Source organism: Lagopus leucura, unplaced genomic scaffold, assembly GCF_019238085.1.
Source record: "Lagopus leucura isolate 7727_CA_CO unplaced genomic scaffold, USGS_WTPT01 Super-Scaffold_760, whole genome shotgun sequence".
Lineage (NCBI taxonomy): Eukaryota > Metazoa > Chordata > Aves > Galliformes > Phasianidae > Lagopus > Lagopus leucura.
The window spans coordinates 8,742,464-8,767,929 of record NW_024962257.1 but is presented as its reverse complement, the minus strand read 5'-3'; the positions used below and the strand labels follow the sequence as shown (position 1 = coordinate 8,767,929).

At 41.8% G+C, this 25,466-nt stretch overlaps 1 protein-coding gene across 1 annotated transcript in view; it reads right to left on the bottom strand.

The window, feature by feature from the left end:
* CYTH3 (cytohesin 3) overlaps positions 1-14,780 on the bottom strand; it is a 46,876-nt gene extending 32,096 nt beyond the window's left edge. The window contains exon 1 of the mRNA XM_042864605.1: positions 14,693-14,780. Coding sequence (XP_042720539.1) covers positions 14,693-14,720 — 28 coding nt within the window. The 5' untranslated portion in view covers positions 14,721-14,780. The remainder of the gene's footprint in view (positions 1-14,692) is intronic.
* Positions 14,781-25,466: the final 10,686 nt, after the last annotated feature.

Sequence of the window (25,466 nt, the reverse complement as noted above, 5' to 3'; positions counted from 1 at the left end):
ATTTATTCATGGATTTCCTAGTGAAGGAAGAGCAAGGCTTAGTTTAAGACCATAAAGCATTTTCAGATTCCTCAGACAAGAGTATATTAAGCATTTGTGGATTGTTGGTTGCCATCACTCCATGCAACAATTAGCTTGACAGGTCACCAATCCAGATACAGAAGAGCTTGCCCTCTGGTTCACTGATAAGAAGTTAGCTGGATGGGTCCACTCACCGTAAGGTTAAACCTCTGCTCCCCCATTCTTTGCTTAGCAAAAAGCCATCAGTAGCTTACATCAAATCTGTCTCACCATACTTACAAAACTGAACACATTGAGCATGTTTTTGAGGTTTCTTGGTTGTTTTTGTTCAGTTGTTTGTTTGGGTTTGTGTTTGTGTGTGTAAGCATAAGTTCTGTGCTGCAAAAAAAAAGAAAACAGTAGTAGGTTGTTGGTTTTTTTTTCTTTGTACTTCAAGCAGACCCTCAAATAAATACATTCCTCCTTTTTAAACATTTCCTAACAGTTTCAGTCAGATCTGCCAAAACAGTACATTGCCCTTTCTAAGCTGTTTTTGCCAATATTGACAAAAAACACCGCATTCCTTTTGGAGATCAATGAAAACCAATCAGAATGTGTATTTTTTGTACTTTGTAAGTTAAACATTTTTCCTCAGCTAAGTGTTCAAGAAACAATCTGTATCCCGACGACTTCAAAGATCTAAGCAGTTTACTTTCATTACACTCCGTCTCAGACTTACAGCACGTAACATTCAGCATTTGCCCTGAAACCGAAGAGAGAAAGGTTTAACAAGCTGTAAGCCACTAACTGCCGTTCACCCCTCACCCTCTTTCCAAATCCACCGGCTCTGCTCCTATTTATAAATGTTCTTACTCAGATTTCCACTCCATCCTGCCATGCTCAAATAGCTAACATTTTTCTTGATTGGGAAACAACCGAATGGGACCAAACACGTTAGTTCTGTTACCCCTCAATGTGATGCAGAGGGTAACAATAAAAGATGCCACTTTTTGCTAAACTAGTAAAACCTACAGCAAATTACAATGTTTTTAACTGTGGATCCCAGTCCCAAAAGACAATGTGGTTACATATAGCCTCTGCTAAGCTCATTTCCAAAGAGCCTCTCTCTCTCTCTCTCCTCAGGGCAATGCTCTGCCAGGCATTAGCTTTCATTACACAAACTTTGTGTAAGGCTGAAAATACTCTGACTTATATTAGCATAGTTGCAATCATCCTGAATTTGCCTTAGAGCAACCAAAAATACCAAATTCTGCTAAGCAGTCTGTAGCAACCAGGTGCCTGTCTGCAACTCTGGATGCTGCTAATGCAACAAGCGGTAAGAAAACCTGTTAATTCAGGTTAGAGATTCTTCCATCTTTCACAAATGGACATTGTGACATGGGTACAAAACCCCTGGTGAGTGCCAGTCACAACAGAACACTTTCTTCATTGTTTTAACTATTTCTTGCACACTGAGGTACTAATAACAATAGTGGCATTATTAAGCACAGATTTTCATCATCAACAGTCACCCAGCCCAGTCCCAGCAGCATACATCTAGCACAAAACAGCCTACAGTTCACTCCAAAACTATACAAAAACAAGCTCATGAAGATTCTTCAGCTACAGCATCTGTCCTACCATCTCCACAACGTCAGAACAGACTGGACCTCAGACTTTGCTGAAGTATTTGATGCATGGCCAGAACACCCACGTGCCACATGCAACTGAAGCCACCAAAGTTCAGCCAGTATATCTGAACATTCTGAAATCAGTTTTGAAAGATTACATTTAGATTCTGAAAGAGAAAAGGTCGACGACAATTGCTCTCACACAATCAGGCTGGCAGAAAGATGCTTCCATTTGTCTCTGGTTGTAAACCTTCATGATAAAATGCCCACAGCCAGCTCTAATGGAACCTTTTTTCCTGACTTGTTCTGCAGCTGTACTTTAAAAAAAATGTCTCCTCATATGCCAAAGAATCACAGACCTCAATTAATTACAAACCATCAATGGAAGTCTAGCCATCCTGCATTGTCCTAACTAGGAACTTATGATCTCACTTCCGATCTAAAAATATTTCCTACTGATTGAATGGAGCTGCACACATTTTCACTAAATACTGCAGCACGCAACTTCGCACGGCACACATAATGTGTTCATGCTGAGTAGATGACATAGCATAAGAATTAACAGCAATGGAAAAAGGCAACTTATACAGACCCACAGAACATAATCATCACATTGTTCATACATCCCTGCCACCACTGTTCCTTCTGTTCCAGAAAGTCTCCAGAGGAAGCAAGATAGAGCAGCAGAAGCTGATGAACTTCCAGCTGCAAAGGGGTGGGAGGGAAATGAAGCAGAGTGATTAGCTGAAGAGATTTATTGTACACATACATTCAGTGTTAAAACTCAGCCTCTACTGCAACGATTTCTTTGGTATTCATTTGATGGTTTATGATTCAAATGCTACCAAGCTAACAGTTGCTCAGCATGAAAGCTTTTCTTCAGAACACAAAACAAGGTTGTGAAAAGCCAAGACCTTGATAGAAAAGCACTCTTACTATATCTCAAAAGTGAGAAGGACCTTCTGATATTAACCCACCAGATTGGAAAATCTTATCTCCTAAGTCTGTGTGAGTCCAGAGAAAAATCCAGTGTGCAACAACTCAAAAAACGCAGTGTTCTCTCTCTCAAGATCTTGCTATATTGCTGTCTTCAACTCAGAGAGCTCACTTCATTCTCTAGGCACAAATACTTAAGAGTTTTCCCCCAAATGCATCATGAAGCAAAATTTTTTATTCCAGTTGCTGTATTTTAACAGCCTTTGGCACAGGCAGAATCTGCATACAGCCAATGCTGCAAAAGACAACAACGTTGAAAATGATTCCTTTAGGCTTTTCACAAGTTCATAACATATTGCTTGGAAGAAAACAACTTTGAATACCACCCTTGTAAAAGAAGCCAGTTGTTTGTCTTAATTTGAATTAAAAATTAGATAAAATAGAGGGGACGGGAAACAAAGTCCAAACATGGCTATATAGTATATATCACTCAGTACAGTAATTCAGCAAAATGAAAGTAATTATTTCCTTAATTAAAAAGAAATAAATATAATTTATTTAAAATAATATATAAAAATATATTATTTTTAATTAGTTGCAGGTTTACAAAATGCATCAATAGCAAATTAATTCAGTCACCATGCAAATGATATCAACTATTACTGCCACTTCCCATGGAGCACAGCAATCCTATCACAGGAACAAAACCTCCTCGCTCTTACCGCTGACATTGATTAGCAAGCTCAAGAACTCCACAGACTGTTACATGTCACATAGCTGCAGGGACATCCCAGGGATTTCTACGTTACAACTGACCTGTTCTGCTTTCAGAAGTCATTTGCCTTCAAAACACACGGTTTTGTCCGCATTTCACTTCCACTTTGAAGTAATAGGCCAGCTCTTACTAGTTCAGGAAGGAAAACACGTTGTTGTTGTTATGTTCTAGAACAGTGGACAAAAACATCAGGCTGTCTGACAAGCCAACAGGCTGACCCAAAACTTTTTTCTTTTAAAGAAAAAAGCAACAAAAATAAAAGCATTAATGAAGTGCATTCAATGCACTAATACTACAGAGGATTATGCTCTAGACAGTAGTTCTGCTTTGCAAATCTCCTCACTATCACTAATGGAAGTAACTTACACTACTTCAAACTGGTTCATCCTATCGAGTAGGACCTACTTGCGTATTATCTGTAATAAACATAATAGTCTGACTAGCATAATTACAAAGAGATTGAGCAACTACATTCAAAATTAAAGACTCAGAGTAGCAGTAACAGAACTCTGCAGTGTAGGTTGCCATCTGATGAACTCTGTCTGCAAGTGTAGAATGGAATGGAGATCTGGAAAGCAGACAGAGAGCCGACAGACGGTGCAGCTCTATGCTGGCATCACTGGTCTCAACAAATAGGAGGCTGGCTACAATTACAAAGAAATGTCAGAGATGTGACATTTTCAACAAATTAAAAAGAAAAAAAAAATTGTTTTGAAAGTATGAAGTGTGTCTTATTTTGGTCATCCTTAAGTACTCTCACATTTGACATACCTGCTATATTTCTCACTCATGTTGTTTAATGTGAATCGAAACCATCATCTGCACAGCTGGAAGCACAAAATATATCTTAGAATATATGAACTCTGAAGAAAAGTATGAGGCTTCTCCCCTCCCTAAACACCTCAGCTCTACAAGATGACTGGTGAAAGTTGGAGTGGAGTTATTAAAATCAAAACAGTTCAACGAAATTTATGTTGTTGCTTCAAAGAGAATAAGGAACTTTGTTTCAGCTAAAACTGATGAACTTCTTCCCTAAGTAATCTAAAAGAATGGTGACCTCCCCACACCATTCAGCTATTTCTAAAAAAAAAAAAATACATACATACATACATATATATATATAAAAAAAAAATATATATATATAATAAAAGGAAGAACTCTGAGATGACTTAAAGTCTACAGCAAAATCCGAAGGCGTTTAAGTATTTCAGGATGCAATTTATGGCAGAGTTCTGAAATGGATACTCCTAGTTCCTGTTGCTTTTACTGGAATATTTTTATGGAGAGTCATTTTTTTCCCACCCTACCCTTTTCCTTTACTGAATTTCCACACAATAACTTCAAGTTGACCATCACCGGACATCTGAACAACAATAAAAAAGCTACAGCTGGATCCTGTATTAGTCCCAGCTGCATGGGATCTCTGGCTGCCTTCACAGAACAAGAGAAGCCAATAGGAAAACAGTAGGGAAACTTCTTTTAGCAGCCTAACTTTGAATAAATCACTTTTCCATATGCTACTACAACAAACTATTTTACTACTTAATGCAAACTGAAATTTTTCTCCGTTTTCACCCCTTTTCTTAAAAAAAAAATCAAAATAAAAAAAATAAAAATAAAAATTAAATCTCTCTTTAAAAACCTTTACTACAAAATACCAGAAAATAATCATCTCCAGATGGTCTTTCAAGTCTAACATACCACAATGGATGTATCTGCCAAGTCCACCCACCCACAGGCTCCATAAACTTCAGAGTATTATTTGTATTTAATTTGGATTACTAATTTCACCCAACCTTTTCCATTTATGATACAAGTTACTTTTGCAGGCTCGCAAGGTAGGCAGGAGATACAAAAGGACACTAAGAATAGGGACACAAGGTACACTCTCTCTGCTTAGGCTATCAGTGAATTCACAGCGGAAGGGCTGAAGCTTGCCTTCTTTTATGTTTGCTCTTATAAAATATCACCTGATCTTTTAAAACATTCACGTGAAATTATGTCATTTATTGGTACAAAACCAAGACTAAACATTGCAGTCCTTCCAAACTCATGTTGAACAAAATGAGAGAAAAGAGCATTAGATGTATTTTGATTTAACAACAAGAAAAAAAAAAAGCCCTTGGGGGGGAAGCCTCATTCGAAATCTTTAAGAAGCAAAGATGCTATTTAAAGCCCAAAAATGCACTTCCTACAGAAAAAAAAAAAAAAGCCACCAAGAAAACACACCATAAAATCAACTCCACACGCTGTATTTATCTGTCGTTACTAAAAGTCCTCCAGCAAACTGCAGTGTCACACACAGATCTCACATAGCAGAAAGGAGATGGGCTTAACACCTAGTTTGGGATTTCCAACTTGCAGAACAAACCAGCATCAGCTACAGCACCCATCAGCAAACCAGGCAGCTAAGGAAAGCCTCTGCACTCTCCCTTCTGTGATCAACAGTTCCCACAGACACAGCAGTTGTTTCTCTAAACTTCAGGTCTGACTGACCCCGACTACCAACTTCAAATTGCAGGTAAACAGCAGCTTGTACAGAAACTGCAATTCAGGAGTAGCAGCTCCAGGACAAGAGATGTAAGAAAGAAGCACAGCGTCATTTCTCCTGTTCCTACAATAATGCTGGATTCTGCATTACAATGCTGCAGGTGCACAACATCAGAGAAACCAAAGGTGGGACAACAGTCAAAACCAACCTGCAGAAGAGCGGGTAAAGTAAGTTCTATAAAATAAAAAATTACTTTTCAGACTATAAACATACACCTCAATAATACAAACTGCCTGCTAATGTGTGACATGACAGATACCACATGCAAAGAGAGCTTTCCCCAGTGTTTGTTAGCAGTGAGGTTACAAAATACAAGGCTACACTGAGGTTTACTTTGGGCTGAGGGAGAGGTTCCTGAAGATGTATGGCTGAACATTAAGGGCCTGGTTTGGGGGACTACGTGCAGAATTCTGGCAGTTTACAGAAAAAGAATTGAGAAAGAAATAACCAAAAATTGAGGGCAAAAAGGGAAAAAAAATCATAAAACAGTACACGCAGATTTACCTACCCGAACCAATAAACTACACAGATCTACCTCAAGGGACTATCAGCTGGCATGGTTCATACACTGCAGCTCCTGCACGGGCAACCCTGAGCAGCCAAGCACTTCACACAGAGAAGAGTCAGGTCTACCTGGTCTTCTCAAGGACTCAGAACAGCACCCACACAGCACCAAGCCCCTTCCCTGTACTCAGTACGATTTCAGGGTCAGAGAGCACTCTTAGTCTGCAAGGTTCCTCCCAAAAAACAGTTTCTCCATTCCAAAGCCACCAGCTCTTCTTGCTGCCGCTTGGCTTAGCTCAGCTTCTTGGGAAAGCCTTCCTCCACAGCCCCTGGCTGCCCAGGCAGGAGATGCAGCCACAAAAACAAGCAGCAGATTTACAAATTCAAAAATGGGATTTGCAAGTGGTCAAAACTGTGCTCAGAGGGAACATACAGCCTGGTGGGAAAATTCCTCTTGGGTCGATTTGAATGCCTGGGCAGGAAGTTCATTAGTCCACACTTAAATGAGTAAGGGAAAAAAAAAAAAAAAGACTCAGAATCTGATTACTGAATATAAAGAAAATACTCCTTCCAGCAACAATAAGTCCTTATTTTGTCATCAGCAATCCGCTTACAAATGCCCTTTTGCCAACTCCCCCTCTTGCAGCATGCCTTGTGAGGCAGCAGGACCCGCTGCTGTCAGCATCTGACCCTACAGACAACACTGCCTGTGAGCCAAACAAAGATCTCATTAAGGACCACGATATTTACAGGGCATCAAAATGAAAATCTAACAGCAAATAAAAGCTTCTGAAAACCTGGAACTGTGCAAGCAAACAACCTGAATGGTATTCTGCAGTCCGAATGTGATAGCACACAACACAGCTCCATGCTGGAATTTACACTTACAATTAATGGTGCGGCTGTACAAAAACATGGAGGTGACTCATTAAACAACTACATCTCACAGTTCTGAGACAAAACAAGAGGCCGTTTTTCTGCTTGCACGCACCAGTTCTTTTTCAGCCTTTTTGTGCATGAGAGAAAGGGAGAGCAAGCAGCAGAGAGACGGATCTGTGCCCTTTCTATCCATCTACTCCTTTTGCCAGAGCACCTCCTGCATATTGCTCCGCTCCAACATAGTTTAACCAAAGGAAAGACGATACAAGCTTCATGAGAACTGGTGCTCACCAACAGCAATTCCCACAGCTGCTGCTGAGCCGCTCCAGCACCCTGCATCAGCTCTGCTCCCAGCAGCTGCAGGACATCGCGTTATGAGCCAGATAAACACACAGGGATGGGTGCCAGAGACAGAACTGCGTAAGGAAGGGATGGAGGGTTTGTCACTGGAGACAAAATACCTCAGGACCACCACAGGAGAAGGCACAGCCTGTGAGACACTGCACCAGCTCCACAGACTGTGTTCCATTGTTTTCACACAGCTTTCCTGTTCTGCTAAGGAATTAGAGGTATTTCATCTAAAAAATTTAAAGAGAGACTTTCCTCCTTTGATACGAAGGACTCATATCTGCAAGAACAGCAGCAGCTTCCCAAAATCCACCTGAGCAGCTTGATCTGATACAGAATAACAGATCTGAAATCAGACTCAGTGATCTCAAAATGAACTTATCTACAATTCTCATTCTGAACCGAAGAACTTCCTTATGAAATTCAGTCAGGAGAGTTATTAGTTAATAGTCTTGCAGGAAAATCTATCCTTCATACAATTTCCACTTGGTTGCAAAATAACAGTATCAATTTCACAAGTCTTCCACACACCTGGCATAAGGCAACTATTTCATTTTATAGTAATCAGAACATCTGAAATTAGGGTAATTAGTAAAAGCACACCAAGAAGCCCAACCTGCTGAAAAATCACACCAAGAACTGCCAGTACTTGATGTCCTATACAAGAATCTGATTCATGGTTCACAAGCTTCCAGCGTGCTACACCTCCTGTTAACTCTGTGAGATCTGACTTTGTAGAGACACTTTTTCGTGGGAAATGTTGTTGGATATCCTGGAACGTTGGATAGTATCTGTATGTTCCTTCTTGCATGTCAGCCTTAACTGGAAAAGCTCCCACTTACATTGCACCTATGTGTAAAAAGATACTGGAACTACAGTACAATTGTAGAAGCAGCTAAGCATCACTACTTTCCTTAAATGAAACTTCATCTTACCAAATAATGGGTTTTAAAAACCTCAGAAAGTAATGAAATAAATGTGACACAGATGTTCACTAAAAAAAAAAAAAAAAAAGAACAAGAATGTTTTTACTTCATAGCAACCAAATAGGTCAAGCCATTTCCTTCTTCAGGCAAATCCCAGAGGACCACAGAACACATGGTTTTCTAGTGGATTTTCTGTGTCTATCCCACTAAAAGGAAATACTGCCGTCCAAAATATTTGCAATACTAAGTTTTCCCATGAAATTGTTGGGAGTTGAAAGAAGGAAGTCATATGCAATTAAAAACAATTTGCTAGATGCTGAAGTTATACAAATGGCATAATTAAATATACTTTTACTATTTAAGCCACATACCTCCCCTATAGAACATACTGCTCTAAAAGAACACATAGCAAAGAGCTCAGAAATACCAGTGATGGCAGTTCACACAAATTTTTTTCTTTGCTTCCATAAATCTTAAGGTAAAATGCCACGTGTTCATCACCACCGTGGGATTCCTGTCCTGCAGATCTACAAGCTGACAGGTTTTTCCAATAAAATAGCTGCTACGTGCTTCTTTTCATCCTTGGTGAAAGAAGCCCATGGTCACTGTGTGCAAACTCCATTAAGATGAGTGCAATCCTTCAGCATATGCTTAAGGACTTCTGAACTACAGGATGACAAAGTGATTCAGCTTTATAAAAGGAAGAAAGAATCTGTAGAGATTCTTTATCGTCACAAACCAGCACCCTTCGTGTAGCCCAGCCCCAGACAGAAGCTTGCAGACAGCGTGTGAACCCATGATCAGATTAAATCTACTCAGGCATTCAAACATTAAAATGAATACTGCATAGGAAAATACAACCTATTTCTTAAGTTTCAGATTGCAAAAGTCTTCAAAGGGTTTTGCATTGCCCTTTGTACAAGTCTTCTACAGACTGTTCTTTAGGAAAGAGTAGATTAAAACATCTGATTTATTTCCTTGTCAATAACCAGTGTCATTGTGAATCCACAGGCACCAAGACAGGACACAGCTAGAAGAAACATCAGGAGCTCTGTTTTAGACTCATTAAGCTTAATATGACAATTATGCAATCTTAAGATGTCAAACAGGCCAACATTTTAGCTGGGACAGATGGCAGTGGAACCAGAGCAGGCAGTATATGCCGTGAGTCATCACTTCAAACATGATTGTTCAATTTTTATTTGCAAATTTGATTGTCCAGATGAAGATGTACTGGAGAAGAGAGCATTAAGGCAAGCACAGAGCCCTGCAAATCCTAGCAAGAAGTTGGAAGCAGAAAGATGATCTTCCATATGAAAAAGGGATTAACAGGACAGGAGGGGAGTGAGGAGCCAAGAGAGAAAAAGAAGCCAAGAAAGAGCAAGATTTCAAGAAGAGAAGCATAGTAAACAGGACTAGAGACAGATGGATGGACAACAAGGAAGGGAATGTTCTAAGCATGAGGGGTCAGGACAAGTGTGGAAAGGACCTAGGATGAACCTGGAGGAGATGCTCTTCAGACAGTGACTGCAAACAGCTCATTCAATGACTTCCAAAATGAAAAGGAGATGGGGCAGCAGTTCAACAAGCAACTGTGGCCAAAGACGATGTAAAAAGAAACAGACAAAAGCATGCTTGCTTAGGGAGGAAAGGAAGCGAGCAAAAGATAGCAGTGGATAAGATGGAGCTATAGTACAAGCAGAATGGCTTACAGCTTTTAATCAAGAGCTAAAAGCTGTGCCAGCAAGTGAGAAACTTATCGGTAGAAAAGATGGCAAGCAGAAGGAACTGGAGGAAAGCTACACTGCATTTCATCAACTTTCCCCTAAGAAAGCATTGAAAATTCTATAAAGAAGGGGATCAGACTGAGAAACTTGATGTGAACTGCAGGATGTCTCCTGGAAAGCACTGTGCTGCCTCGAGACATGCAGCCCCTCACCTGGTAAAGGCTCTTACGCTCCACTGATATTACAAGACTGCAATATCCATTTTGTAACAGCAGCACACGGGAAAGCCACTGTCACATGGCTATTGCTGTGAGTCCCAGACGTTGCTCTGCAAAGTACTCACTGTTCCTCCAAGCAAACTCTACAGGGCTTTTTCCTAAATGTAATAATCCACAGATGCTATGTTAGAGGCACACTGTTCCACTAAAACCCAGGTCCTGATTATGCTGCTGTGCACCAGCCCCCAAATCTCATTACTCAACGATTCAAGTCTGGCAGTCTCTGGAAATTTTATCAGCAAAAATGTAATGTCTTCTTCCAAGCCACAGCTACAAATATCAAACATTAGGCTAAGAAAAAACTTGACATGTTACTGCAGTTAAGAAGTCTACTTTCTGATACCACTACAAGTAACTCATATTTACAATTAATTACTAATACTAATGCATTTGGGGATAAAAGTTAAGACCCTAATGAACCAACACGTAATCTGTACAAATTGAAGTAAGCTGAACACAGAGAAGTATTTATTTTGCAAAAAGAGACTTAGTTTGAAGCCCTGCTGGCTGACAGAAGACATTTATGCTGTTTCCTTTTGAGTTGTATGTCTGAATTTGCCATTATTTCTCTCCCTAGCACCAGGAGGTTAATCTGATACTCAGGTGCATTTTTTTGTTCTTGGCACTTTCTCAGCATTATTAGAACTCCAAAGAACTTTTGGGAAAACTTTTTAAAACCACCAGCACCAGTTATCCACTTTGATAAGTCTGGAGAAAAACACAGTTAATATTCTTCTTTATTAAATACATTTCTTATTTTGTGAGTTTCTTTTATTTTAAACAAAACATGCAAATTCAGTCTTGAATGCAATGCAAACGTCTATAACCACGAGCAAGTCACATGAACTCCCCTGTCTTTAATATCTGCCTGTGAAAGACACTACAATCCACAGGCTGCTGAAATATACAGATAAAACAACTTTCCATAGAGAAATTTGGGGGGGTGGTCTTTCTTTTTAATTACATTTAACAGCTTTTACCTATAAGCAGATAACTGCTCTGCCACGCAGAAAAATAGAAGTCATCTTGCTAAATCTGGTTTGGCAGCAAATCTGCTCTTCTGAGTCTTCTGCAAGATGACCTGGTCCTCTGGTCCTGCTCCTGATGGTCTGCCTCCATACCAGAAATCCACGTGCTACCTGGCACCATCGCTGGCAAGCACAGCCAACAACTGGCTGCCAGCTAAACTGCTCTCCAACCCCAAGGAAAGCCTCAGCATTTGGAAACAAACAGCTCCGGGAGCAATAGAGAACAATAGAGAATCCTCACTGTCACAGTCAGTGCTAGAGCTTCGTGTATTTGCTGAGTACAAGCAAGATTTTAACCTTTTAGCACGCCTGATGAGAGTAATGAGAGCTCAAAACAAACATGCATACAGAAGTCACTCAGTACTCGATCCCATAGGCTTTTCCACATGGAATGGCACTGAGCTGGATTTGGAGACTACGAAGCAACTGCACAACTCAAGTTCAGAGGAACAAAGAGCAGTACTATGCCAGCCTGCCTTCGGCACACCTGCTGCAACGCTCCATGCGAAGATCCCGACTGAGCAGTACCACTGCTACAGGACAACAGAGAGCATGTAAGAAAAGCCTCGCTCAGATCACAGAATGTGTGATTTTAACCCAAGCGAGGAGAGGGAGGGGGAGAGACTTCCTGGATGAAGTGAACCACAGAGATATTTTAATCAGAACACAAAAGGAGGCTGAGACGAACACCAACTGACGCGGATCATATCGCATCAATAATCCATGCACACAGCCTCCGCTGAGAGCAACGGGAGGTTTGTGTGTAAATGGCTTGTACAGAATAAACGCATGCCCCCATTTAGACCCCACACAGAAGAGAGAAAACATCGAGAACAATTCCCGTGATTAACATTTCTCTTCTGCCAAGTGTTTCTAAAATAATCCTGACTTTACACAGCCCTGCTTTTATTCACAGCTTTCACAAGTGATGGCAAAATAGCTGACCCCATTTGTCAGATGAAGGAACTGAAGCATCAGATGCAAATGAAACTGAGGAGCAGGGCAGCAGGCAAAGCTGAACTGGGAACTGCATTTACCTTCTGAATCACAGTTTAGTGCCCTAGATATTTAGATGCTTATCTAGATCAAGCCTCTAATTAGGATGATTTGGCACAGTCCTCAAATAATTGTCCTGCTGCCTGCAGTACCTGTGCACACCGATAAGCTCAGCTGCACCAGTTTGTCACTTCACCATGAGAATTTCTGGGGCACTGCAGACATCCTACAAAGGTTCCAGCACCAGACAGCCCTGCTGAGAACCCCTGGCAGACCCAGAGCCTCACTGCTTGGTAGCACCAAGGCGCACTGAAATTGGCTATCAAATCAACACTTCCCACATGCTTTCCATTGTGCAAAAAGAAGGGGGAGAGGGGGAGGGAAGCCTTAATTCAAAACAACAATGCATTAGCTGGAAATGATCTAATTCTGGTGTTCCAAACTGACTGTGCTCCATAAGAAAAAGTCAGATAGGACCTCCAGTCAGGAAAAGAGTTCAATACTCACAAGAGACTAGTATCAACCATCAAATACAGATAGGAGAAAAATGAACCATCTTATTAGCCTACAAATGTTTTACAATAAAGCCAAATAGGGAGGGATATTAGAAGAAAGTTAAACATTCATTGGTGTGATACAAAATTAAAAGTTTCATTCTATATTAAATCTGACTTCTTCCTCCCCAGAAGCACTGCAGGACGGACTGCCTCCTTCCAGGCTCTGGGTGCTTTTCTTCCTGAGAAAGTCTAGCTTTGAAACACACACACCTGACGGGACTGATTCAGCAAGAGGTCCATGTTCCAGTCTGAGCCTGGCACGTCAGAACTACAACATGACACAGGGCTGGTACCAACAGCAAGCATCTCCATCTCCCTCTCCTACAAATAAACAGCTCGTAACACTGTGAAAATAACGTACGTTGAGTTCAGTGAATCTTCTGATTCCAGTGTTCAATTGCTTCCAATGATAATTTCTAAAGGAGAACTGGCTTGTTTTGTTCTTTGTTTTCCTGGCAAAAGACTTAAGCCCAACACTGATGAGGCAGGTGAGAGAGCTGAGAAATGGCCACGCTCCTTCAAGAGTTATTCTTCTGATTCATCGGAGCTTTTTTCTTTCCCAAGTTGTCAAAACAAACACCACACCCACCTGATTTCCGAGTTCTGGGCAATTACGTTTAAAATTAGCAATCACCGTGTAACTATTAATCATATGAGCCTTAGCCATTATTTTATCCATTTAGAAACAAGCGATACCCTCAAACACGGCGCGTTTAACACTTGGCAGCCATCCGCACCGAGCAGCCGTTGGGTTACAGCGAATGTAGGGCAGCCCTGCAGCCACCGAGCACATGGAGCCGGCCGGGCACACAACGGAGAGCTCCTCCAGAGGGAAGGGAGCTCTACGCACGAAGCACACTAGAAACAAGACGAAGAGAGCAGGCTGCAAACCCGCCGTCCTTCAGCCGGGACAATCTGCAGCCTCCGAAAGATTAAAGATTAAAAGCTCCCCTAGGATGCAAGCCCCGATTTGCTAAAAGTGCTGTTTGGGAACATTAGCATCGCTGCCTTTAGGAACGGTTCGCCTTGTTTAAACTGGATGAACCACTCCGGGATTATCACCGAGCCTCCATTAGGATGACACATAAACAGAAGCCCTCGCAGAGCATAATTATTCCTTTCACCGCTCGCACAAACGCCAGATACACACTTTTCTCTCCCTCCTCCCCAGCGGACGCGCAGCTGCGCCCGGGGAGCGCCGCGATATCTCCGGGCGGGATCGGAGCCAACGCGGGGTTGTCACCGCGCCGACCGACCGACGGCCGGACGGCCGGGGCCCCGCCGCCCCGAGAGCGGCCCTCCGCCCGGCCGAGCCTTCCGGCCGCGGGCACGGAGCCCCATCGTGGCCACCGGCACCGGCGCTGCCCCCGCGCCCGGGAGGAGCCGGGCAGGACGGGGCACGGAGCGCGGAAAGGAAAAAAAGAAAGGCGCGGTGCCGCGCCGCACGTCCCGGACTCGGCCGCGCTCCCCAGCCCCGGTCCGGGCGCGCCGGCCGCGAGCAAGCGCCACCTCGGCACGGCGGCCAGGTGCGGGGCCGCGGCCCCTCCGCCACTCACCGCCACCTCCGCCGCCTTCTTCGTCCATGTTGGGGCCGCGCGCAGCGCGCTCCGCGACGGCCGCGGCTCAGGGAGGCCCCGGGCTCAGCTCCTCCCGCCGCTCTCTTCCTCCTTCGCCGCCGCGCTCCCCGGCCCCGGCCCTCCCCACCCGGCGCCGCCTCACCCCGGCGGCGGCCGCCGGCTCGGCCCAGCCGCCCGCCCCTCTCATGTGACCCGCGGAGGGGCGGGGGGGAGGCAGGGCCCGGCCGGATCCGTGCCGCCGCCGTCGCGAGGTCGGCTGTCCTCGCCGTGCTCTCTCCTCCCCTCGGGGGGCGGCCGTGCCCGGGCTGCGGGGAGCCTTCCGGCCGCCGTCTGCTTTTGGGCTTCCCGGCGCGGCCTGGCGGCGCTCGGCGCCCCGCACGAGTCGGGCAGGGAGCGGGAGGAGCTCGAGCCGCCGGCAGCTAGCTGAGAGAGGGGCTGGGAGGGGGTGGGGGAGCCGGCTGGGCGAGCCGGGGAACGTCCGTAGAGCCGCCGGGACTTCGAAGGTGTCCCAAAGGGAAAAAAGAGGTAGGGGTGACAGGAGGGTGAGGAGGACAGGAGCTGGGCTGGTGCCATATTGTGAGAGGGTCGAGTTGGGTCTCTGAGTTGGGTGGTCCCGTGTGGAGCCAGGAGCTGGACTCGATGATTCTTACGGGTTCCTTCCAACTCAGAATATTCTATGAATCTACAACAGAGAAAGCCACGTCAGTAATGCAAAATACTGAAAATTCAACAGTTTGCTCAAATTAATAGTTACAATGAAGAAATTTAATTCATCACAAGTTAGTCTGATTTGAGTGTCCAAAAAGGAGCCTCGAGCTCACGGTGTTCGTGTTTTCTCTGCAGCCTTGCTTGCCCCTGGCTCTTGGGTCAGGTGCTGGAGCGCTGCTGGGTGCTTTTCCCGCAGTGGCTGTGAAGTTTTGTGTGTCAGTGGAGCTCCTCGTACACAGTGCGGGATTTTGTACAGAGTGTAATGCCGGTTTTGGTAAGGAAAAAAATTTGCCTGCTTACAGTCATGGGACTTGAAATACTGGTGGGATTTCTTAAGTCCTTGCTAAGATGGGCAGTATGACACCACTGCCGCCAAAGCAGGTAAGCAGGAGTGTGCTGGCACCAACCACACTTCCTTCCTTCCCAGGAACCACCCCACATTATTTTTTAAAACCTTTAGTGGTAAAATTTTATTCAGAAAGGAAACGGGGGGAGGAAGGGGTCAGCCAACAGGAAGGTATCAGGGTTTTCATTTTCCTGTTACGGGCTGGCATGGCACAGTGTGTGTAGTGGGGGCTGTCAGCAGCGCTCACCTCCTGACACCGCTGCTCACTGCTGTGCTCTGAATGCAGAGCTTTGGTTCTGACAGCTGCTGTGGTGATCAGGTGTCCCTCAGCAAGAAATCATAAACATCACAACCTCTAAAATGCTCCCACACTCTCCTCTAGGTTTATCACCGTATGAAAAGGAGGTGATTACATAAAACAGCACAGCCTTGGTAAGAGATGTATTTTCCAACTACGTAAAGTGCAATTAAGGATGACTTCAAAATCAGTTTGAATGCAGATGAGTTGACGGTGGGCTCTGAATATTTTTGCCCACTGAGCAAACTCAGTGATTTTACAGTAATTTACGTTAGAGGGGAATCTGGTTGGTGAGGAAAATCCTGGTGTTATGTTTCATCGCAGATGTTTTCATTAAATCTGTGTTTTTTTATGCATTTGTGTAAGATATACTCCATTCTTTTCCTGCTTTCATTTAGCAGTGTCATTTTTAATCTTCCAATATTTAAATATAACTTTTGATACAAGAAAAAATCTACTGCAAAGTAAAAGCCCAATCATTACTAGCAGAAAAGAGTGAGCTGTGGAGAACAGTCTCTCTTCCACCAGTTCAGTGGCAGAATTCCTGCTGGCTTCAGTGGAAACAAGACTGGGTTTTAAAATAAAATAAATGGATGAATGACAAAGATAAAAACAATGTGTGATCCAAGCAAGGAAAAGAGACTGTCCTAATTATAAGTGGTCGGTTGGGATATTTTATATAAATGTCATGCTGAAATCAGACAACCTTGTGATGAATAAAATTTTGCATTATAACTTAATTATTAATTTGAGCAAACAGTTGAATTTTCAATATTTTGCTTTACTGATGTAGCTTTCTCTGTTGTGGGTTTGAAATATATCTTGAGGAAAGTCTGTTTTCAGTCCCATGATAGTAGGATGACTTAACCTTACAAAATACAGAAGAGCACTAAAATTGTAGTGCCTTCTTCATGGCTGTGTGTCTCTGCAGTGGTGGCACACAGTCCTCAAAACTTCATTTTTTCCTGCATATTGTGTATTCTGCAAAGACACTTATTTTTGCATGAGCCTGATCCTACACGTGTTCTAGGTGTAAAACTTAGTTCTGCGTGCAGGGTTCTTACCAAGCAAAGCTGTTTAATCCTTAGATGAGATATGCGATACAAATTTTAGAGATCTAAATTTTCATTAACCATCTCCTTTTCCCATGTACTGCTTAAATCTGCCATGTGTGGCTGCAGAGCTAACCAGGGCAGGAAGAGATTTTGTGAAAAAGTCAACTAAAGAATGACAGCCACGGTCCTGCACTGTAACCATGGCAGTTCTACCATGGGAGAACTATTCTTTAGTTCATGGAATTGCATAATAACAATACCACTGTAATTAATACTGGGCAGTTTCCTGCCAACAGAGGGACAGGTGCCAGATAGCAAAAAAGATTATAATCTCAACAAAATTTAGGGTATGCTCTAATAAACTATTTCTTACGTGAATAATTCCCTCACATCTACTTTGTTTTCTGGAACTTTGATTGCTTTTCCGTTTTGAAACACATGAATTTTATGCATCTCTCTGTGTTAGACTTTCAATCAGAAGGTTTTTGGAAGATGATTTGATCTTTTTTTTCTTTCTTGCCGTTCTTTTTGTAGTCATAGCTGGTTTTACAGGAGGTGTTTTGCCAGGTCTGTGTCACAAGTCTCGCCTTTTGTGCTGGAAGAAGTTCATAGTCTGTCATTTCTGCAAATAAGAGTCTCATAGTTGGTCTGTTTAAATTATCTTTAGGGGGAAATTGGGCGTTCTTCAGAACCGACTGCTGGCAGGGTTGATTCCCTTATGATAAGTGTGGTTATATGCCAGATTTTTAGGTGATGTGCTTGGTCTTTATTTTTCTCTTTGAGACAGCTTAGTGTCTGTTTTGATTAAGTTTGCATAAGAGGTAATTTACCATGTCGTGTTTCGTTTTAAAGGGTCAGGAGCACATCTGTTACGACATTTGTCGTAACACAGAAGATGGGTGAAGACAACTGAGTGCCTTACATCATGTTTTAGTGGTCTGAAGAGCTCATTAAATCTTGAGTCATTTCTATGGATTGCAATTTAAACCAGCTTGCAAGCCATAGTGAATGAAAATCACTTCCCACCCAACCCCCTTTATATATATACTTCTAATAATCGAAGAATGTAGGAGTCAAAAAGCCCTGTTGGTTCTCACATCCTTTCCTCAGCAAGAGAGAACTGCCTTTTATTCTGGATTGCTTTTTATCAGTCAATGGAAATACTGAAAGAGATCCTTATTATTAATCTGGAATTTACTTGTAGAGAGAAATAAGGTTAATCTTACCGTGATAAGTTTCCCGCTGTAAATGTTTCAGTGGTGTAACATTCCATTTTGTGATGACAGATGTTGCAAACTTTTCATTTCTAGCCAAAACCAATGGCTATGGTGGTGTCCTTTACATGGGCAGCAGTAGGAAGCTAAATACAAGTAAAATTGTATTATGAGGCTTAAACTTAATCACTCTGATTTTTTTATTTTTTATTTTTTTTCAGAACAGAAAGAAATAAAGTGACTGCCACTGTGGCATCAGGCTGGATGTCAGTATCCCACACAGGCCTGGGATTTTGAAAGCCCCAATTAATCTTGCTTTGGGAGCTGCAGCCCAACTGTAAGCCGTACGTGAGACGCACTGTAGCTGTATACATACGGCAGCAGCTGAGGGATTTATTGTGGTGATGTTGGTAACAAAGGAGGCCCACACGGCTCCTTCCTCCATGGTGTATCAGGGCTGCCATCCCTCAGTCTGTATGGCAGCCAGAGCGACAGGCTGGGCTCGCTGTGTTCGCTGACGGCACGCGGTGCCATGGGGGTCGGATGGGTGCTCTTGATTCACCACTGAGCTGATGTCTGAAACGCAGTTGTGTATCTCCACATGAGCTGGCTCAGATCTGTCTGCTGGCAAGTCAGCCGTGCGCAGATCTGGATTTAATAAACGTGTGACCATAAATTCAGCTAGGAGTAGGAACTGTCAGCTAATGGTTGTGACTTTCAGTGTCCTCTCTGCTGTAAAGCCGTACTGTGAATGAGAGCGCTCTCTAAAACAATTGTTCAGTGGCACAATTACACTTTGGTAGACTGTGATGCACAGATGGTGCAGGAAGAAGAGAGGCAGAGTGGTGGTAACTACTTTGTCAGTGGGGACATCCCTGTGTATTCCTCACTTTATTCTGAACCGGATTTTCTCCATCTTCTTTTTGATCCCTCAAACCCAGCCCTTCTGAAACTGTCTGGAGGCCAACTTGTCAATATGTGATCTGTACAACGGTGGTACATTGATCCAGAACAAACACAAGCATATAATTGCATTCTGGTCAAGATCAGCCAGTGCTGAGTGACAGCGTTTACACCAGGCTTTATCCTGGCTTTACAGTGGCAGCAGAAAGATAAATGATACCAACTCGGATGTAAAATCATCAGGGTAAAACCACTCTTTACTCTTCGCTTTGTTTTGTTTCTAAAAAAGTGGTTGGGTTGAATTTCTAAGAATTTTGTGCCTCGTGGCTATCCAAAAATGGCATTTACTGTATCATGAAATTGCAGTTGCATGTTGGTGAGGGTATGCCTTCACCTCCTCTGGTATGTTATTTTTAAGTACAGAGCTGCTGTTGAGTCTAGATGCAGAGGGGTAGTGATTCCTTGCTAAAAGGCTATGTGTAATATTTTAAATTTTTACTGTCTCTAAATAGAAGAAAATGTTAAGCAAGGGAAAGTCAAGCACTGAAGCAAAGAGTTTGTCCAATAAAATGGAAGAGACAGGTCAAAATAATTCCTGACGTAACTCAATTTATCTCATGCAATTACATGAAGGATGAATTTGCTACTTTACACCTCTGGGGCCAGAAAAGGATTTCTGTGATCTCAGCCTGCACAGTTTAAAATAATCGTTCGTAAGAAACAGAATTGTAATCTAAGCCTGACAGAACTGCACCCATTATTTTTAGTGTATTGCCATATCCATAAAAGAACAGCAGGTCTAAAGAACAACAAAAAGGGCTTCCTAAAAAGATGAACACATGATGATTTGCAGCTAACATCCTCCATAACAGTTTTTTTGTGGGAAAAAGGATTCCACGACGGCCTGTTAGAAATGGTCAGTGACATCAGGATAGCTTCCCTTTCTTGTAATGCCAAAAGCTTTTCTCTGTTTGCTGCATTGCATTTTTAATTTTTTTCCTCCATTCTCATCCTTCTGCCCTGACCAGCTCCAATTCAGTCATCCTTTCCCTCAAGTTCCTTTCAGTCCCGCTGTGTCTGCAGGGATCTCTGGTCTCAGCGTGGCTCTCCTTCCTGCTGTTTCCAAGCAGAAACATTCAACCACTTTGGATCGTGAAAGCAGAGACATCTGGCCTTTGCCCTAATTTATTTTCAGATTTTAAATTTTAATATGCTTAAATTTGAGATGCTTTAAAGCCGAGCACTTTCGCTGTGAGAACTCAGCCTCCTCGTGTCAATCTGTAGTGCTATGCTCAGAGATTATTTTAGTTTTAAAGCCTTATTATGAAACATCAACCTCTGCCTCCCCATCCCACTCCCAAAGCCAGGAAATACTTCTAATACCAATATGTTTCGTTCTTTTAATAGTGTAAAGTAAAAATAACCCTCTAGTGCATTAGTGCAATGAAACTGAAGCCAGCAATCTGTCGTTTTTATCCTTACTAACATGCAACTGTCAGTTTTAATATGTTGGAAAGGATCTGTACGTACATGTACATAAAAGATGTGAAAATAGAAAGGCATTTATTGAAAGCAGACAAAATCAGGAAGATTATAAAATAGTAAGAGGAAGTGACCTCAGATATAAAAACTGCTTTGTGCAGCAGAATTTACCGCTAGGAGCTGAGGCTGGCAAGTTGCCATACTTTAGATTAAATAAGCTGTGTAATGTAAAAAAGTGTCAACTTAGTGTTCAGATCCACTAAATGCATTTGCAAAACTAACGTCGTAGAAAGCAATTAAACTTTTTGGTTTTTAAGTTTCTTTAATTTGCTTGTTTGCTTTGTTGGTTTTTTTTCTTTGTGTGTCTTTAAAAGCCTGATTATGTATTCAAATACCAGAAATGTCAGCTGTACAGAGCTGGATCTCTAAGAATATCTGCATCAGGTGTAGCAATCGACAGGATACAGCAAACTGCAGACACCAAATTAGGTATTCTCTCGTTTAAATACCTACTGCACAGTTCACAGAGCTACTCAGGTAGACTGCGTGCTGCTAAACGTTTTCAAACTGCATAAGGACTATGTTTTTCATGCAGGATATCTTCCCCATTTCCTGATAGGTTTGTGGAGTAAAGATCCAGAGCTATAGGAAATAAAGGACACATACTTGAAAGACTTCTCACATAGATGTTTTTAAAACCTGCTGAAAACACTGCAAAAATCCAAGAATTAGCTATTGTACCAGCTGAGAATAAATGCTCTTTCTTCTACATGGGTATGTTTTCCTCTGTGGCTTGGCAAGGCCTGCTTTCTGATCTTCCTGCTAGAAGAGAAGCCGTTTCAGTAGATGATGGATAATGAGCCCAGCTAAGTTCTCATGACTAGCAAAACCATGCCCTCTGTTCCCATCTGTAAGGTTTTTCCAGAGCTCAGCAGGTAGGGAGGACACCAAACCTGAAAAACTAGCCAGCAGATAACTACATTTAAACAGATAGTTTTCTCAACATCTTCATCAGATTTACAAGACAGATAGACTGTTACCTGAGTACGATGTGTATCCTCAAATCAAGTCTCAGCAAAAGCCATCTGTAATTTGTTGAGAAGAGGTATTGTCTCCTTCATACATTAAATCATTCACTCCATGAAGTATTTTGGGGCATTTCTTGTATCAGAATCTATATTAACTGCTCCTGGGGAATTTCAGATTTACTCTTTATGAGGAACAGAAGCTTTGCAGTTCTTTCCCTAAGTGCTGTTTTTATCTCTAAATGGCCTCAAGTTTCTGCATGAGTTGTGCAAATCTTTCTTAAAAATCTCGTATTTCATTCTGCTTTAGTAAAGCTGAGATATATAGATATGAGTTAAAAGAAGATAAATTCTTTGTATTCTTCCACTAAAATTAACAAAGTGCCATCTTGAAATTCTTAGGTAACAAAATTGAGTTTATTAGATTATGAAACTGCAAATTATGGTGGATAAATGCAGGTAAAACATTTTTCTCAGAAATCTAAACTTACAATTAAAGAAAGTTGACCATAGGCAATAGGAACAAGTAAAGCAGTAACTTTATCACAGTGGGATTTCAAAGATCCATAGTAATTCCACAGTAATGCAACATGAAAAAAAGGTATGTTTTCATTGTCCTTCATGTAGCATTTAGAAATGTGTTTCCATTTGTTGCTACTGGACATTTTATCTCTTACAGAAAGCAGGAGCTCAAGCAGGAATACATACTTGAGCTAGAAAAGGAAAACTATTCATGCATGAATATATTCATATGAAAATATGTACTGTAATATACATGCAGTCAAAAAACTACAGTGTCATATTTTATGCTAATGAAACAGTCTTTTATCTCTAGATCACAGAATTAGAGGCATCTTGGTTGTATAATGAGCAAAAGACTCCAGCTGAGTCTACAAAGCCAGCATGGATGTCCTGCCTTGTTTTCAGCCTGGTTTTGGGCAGAGACATGGCCATGGACGGCATTCTAAATTCAGTACAATTCTCAGCTACTAAATGCTGACACTTTCAAAATAATATACTTATTTTAGTTGTGTTTATTCGCTAGCAACGTGGTATTTGGAAAATAAACAGTGAATTTGAAAGTAATTCAGGAACACAATATGGTCTCCATTTGAACAGCAGGGAAGATGCACATTGATGCTACTGTTAGTAGGCCTGGGCTATTCATCTAGCTTGTGTTTCAAGACATGCCCATAAAACACAAGTCCTGGCCTTATAGCTTGGTTCACATAGGGAGTTCCTCGTGCTTACGGAGCTCTGATTAAGTCAGCAAGGCTAGACATCGGTCCTGATCCTGTGTGATTGGATTATGGGATTGAAGCTATGATTTGTCCTACTAAACCAACTTAAGTTATTTAAACAGATAAATCCAGTTATCGGATTTTGTTTCTCAGCAATAACACTTTCCAAAATGAAAAACAAACAACAAAAGCCCACCACCTTGCGTTCCTCCCGTGTTTGATGGACTACTTCACCTTTCAGTTTGCACTCTCACAAAGCGCACATAGGACTGCAAAGATAACATAGAAAACTCCAAGTGCAAAAGTTGTAAAGGCATTATTTCCTTTTCCCATAAAACTGGTATAAAGTATGTCTTTTTAATTCCTTCTGATCCCATTTAAGCCCACCCCACCACGGGCCCTGCACTGTTTGACAGATCCTTCTGTAAAGGCAAATCAGCGTGGAACCACATCGTCTCCAGCTGTAGCTCACCTATGTTTCTGGCAAAATGACTTAAAATTAAACCAGTAACATGTTCATAGCACTTTATCTTTTCTTATGAGGCCTGTCTCTGCCCTGAGTTTATGCTTTGCCTCTCAGGTTTTTGTGTTACAGGAGTCCTCTTGCATACATCATTGACTGCCACAGCCGGAGTATCTGCTGGGAGGTAGAAATGCAGCTCCTTCCCAAGCAGATCAGCTGCTGGATTTGGCAAGCACAGATGAGTAACAGAAGTTCACCAGATGTGTTTTAACTGATAAATTCTTTTGTGGTAACTATAGTAGTGATAACTACATACAAAGTACAGTTGAAGCTTTGGACAATGCTATTTCAACAGCCGCCTTCAGGAAAACACACTTCCTGTGTGGGGAAAGAGGCTGCTGAACAGTGCAAGAACAGCCACAAGGCCTTGTGGATATTTCATGAAAATACTCCAGAACTGTCTGTAAATTGAGCCAAGTGGCACAAGGACTTACTTAACTGACAGTTTAAAAAAACCTCATGAACAGTATGAAATGATGATGATGAAAATGATGAAAATCTCTACTGACTTCTGGATCGCTGGCATTAGAAACTAAATAGTTCAGCTAAAAAGAAATCAACTGCAAATTAATTATTTTAAATGAGAAAGAAAAGTGAGGAAGAGCTCTGAGAATCATGTTCCATAATGTCAACGCAGACCAGACAGGTGGTATTTCAAGCAACAGACCGTAGGGAACACTTACCTTCAATCAGAGTGAAGGACCAGAAAACACGCTGTAATCTGTACAGGTGCTCTCATAGAGAGACAGTGAACAGGAGATGCAACCTGACCTAAAATGAGTGATAGCAGAAGGTGCGCAAACAAGCGCTTAGAAAGGTGTTCTCCTTTATCTCAGGTTGGTACTTGAATACTTTTGTGTTGTAGAAGGGGAGCAAAGGCCAGAAACTAGAAATGTTGTAATTATTTCTAACTCTGGAATCAGTCTGGCATGCTTGCAGTCAGCGTGCACTGCTTGGAATGCAAGGCTTAAGATCTGAAAAGCAATTTAGGAAAACTCTGCTGTAGAAAATATGTTTTATTACAAGAGGCCAGACATGAACACTGAACTTTGAAGGGTCATTTGTGAATAACTTCCAGCTTAAGTGATTAAGGGCTCCAGCCTCCAGCTCCTCCACCCAACCTAAAAAATGTATTAGAAACATCCTGCTTTGTTATTGCTGCTGGCCTTTTCTTCGGCGAGCAAGAGAGAAGCACTGGACTTTTCTGTTGGCTTTGGTTCTGTGCCCCTGGGATACTTTTAACAATGCATCATGCTTTAAAGAATTCTGAAACATTTTTATAATTTCCTTTGAACTGTGAGGATAAAGATAAATAAAGGAGATTTTGGTATGGGTAGAAAGCAAATAGACAGCACTTCTTGAGGCTCACAATATTTACAGTATGCTTTTACAAGCACACTGTTGCACTCGTTAACAAGACCCTTATCCATTCTCTTTTTTTTTTTTTAAATGGAAGACAAAGCATACCACATACTTTCCAAAAATGTTCTTATAAAGAAAGAAAATTACATATTTTCTATGCATTTAACATGTTTTTCTTTCCTCTTCTGAAATTAAACTGTGGTGCAAGACTAGACCAACACTCAGGAAATACTTTGGAATTAGATTCAATCTGATTGATTGATTGATTGATTAAGGCATGTCAAGAAAAAAAAAGTGTAAAAAGCACTGGGTATAATTAGCCCAGAGCTCAGTTAGCAGACTTCCAAGGCCAAGCATAAACACACCTGTGTCCTCACAAAGGTTTTTAATTTCTTTGCTATATGATGAACACACGTCTCTCAATTGCATCTCCAAAACAAAACAGAAATACCCCCTCTCTAATCAGAAACAGGCACTTTTAAGTTACATCTATATGATATATAGACTGCAACACTGGAATGAGCAGCAGCACAATTAGTTCTTTTGTTGAGTACAGACAAAAGATCCTTTTTTTTTTTTTTAAAGACATTTATTTC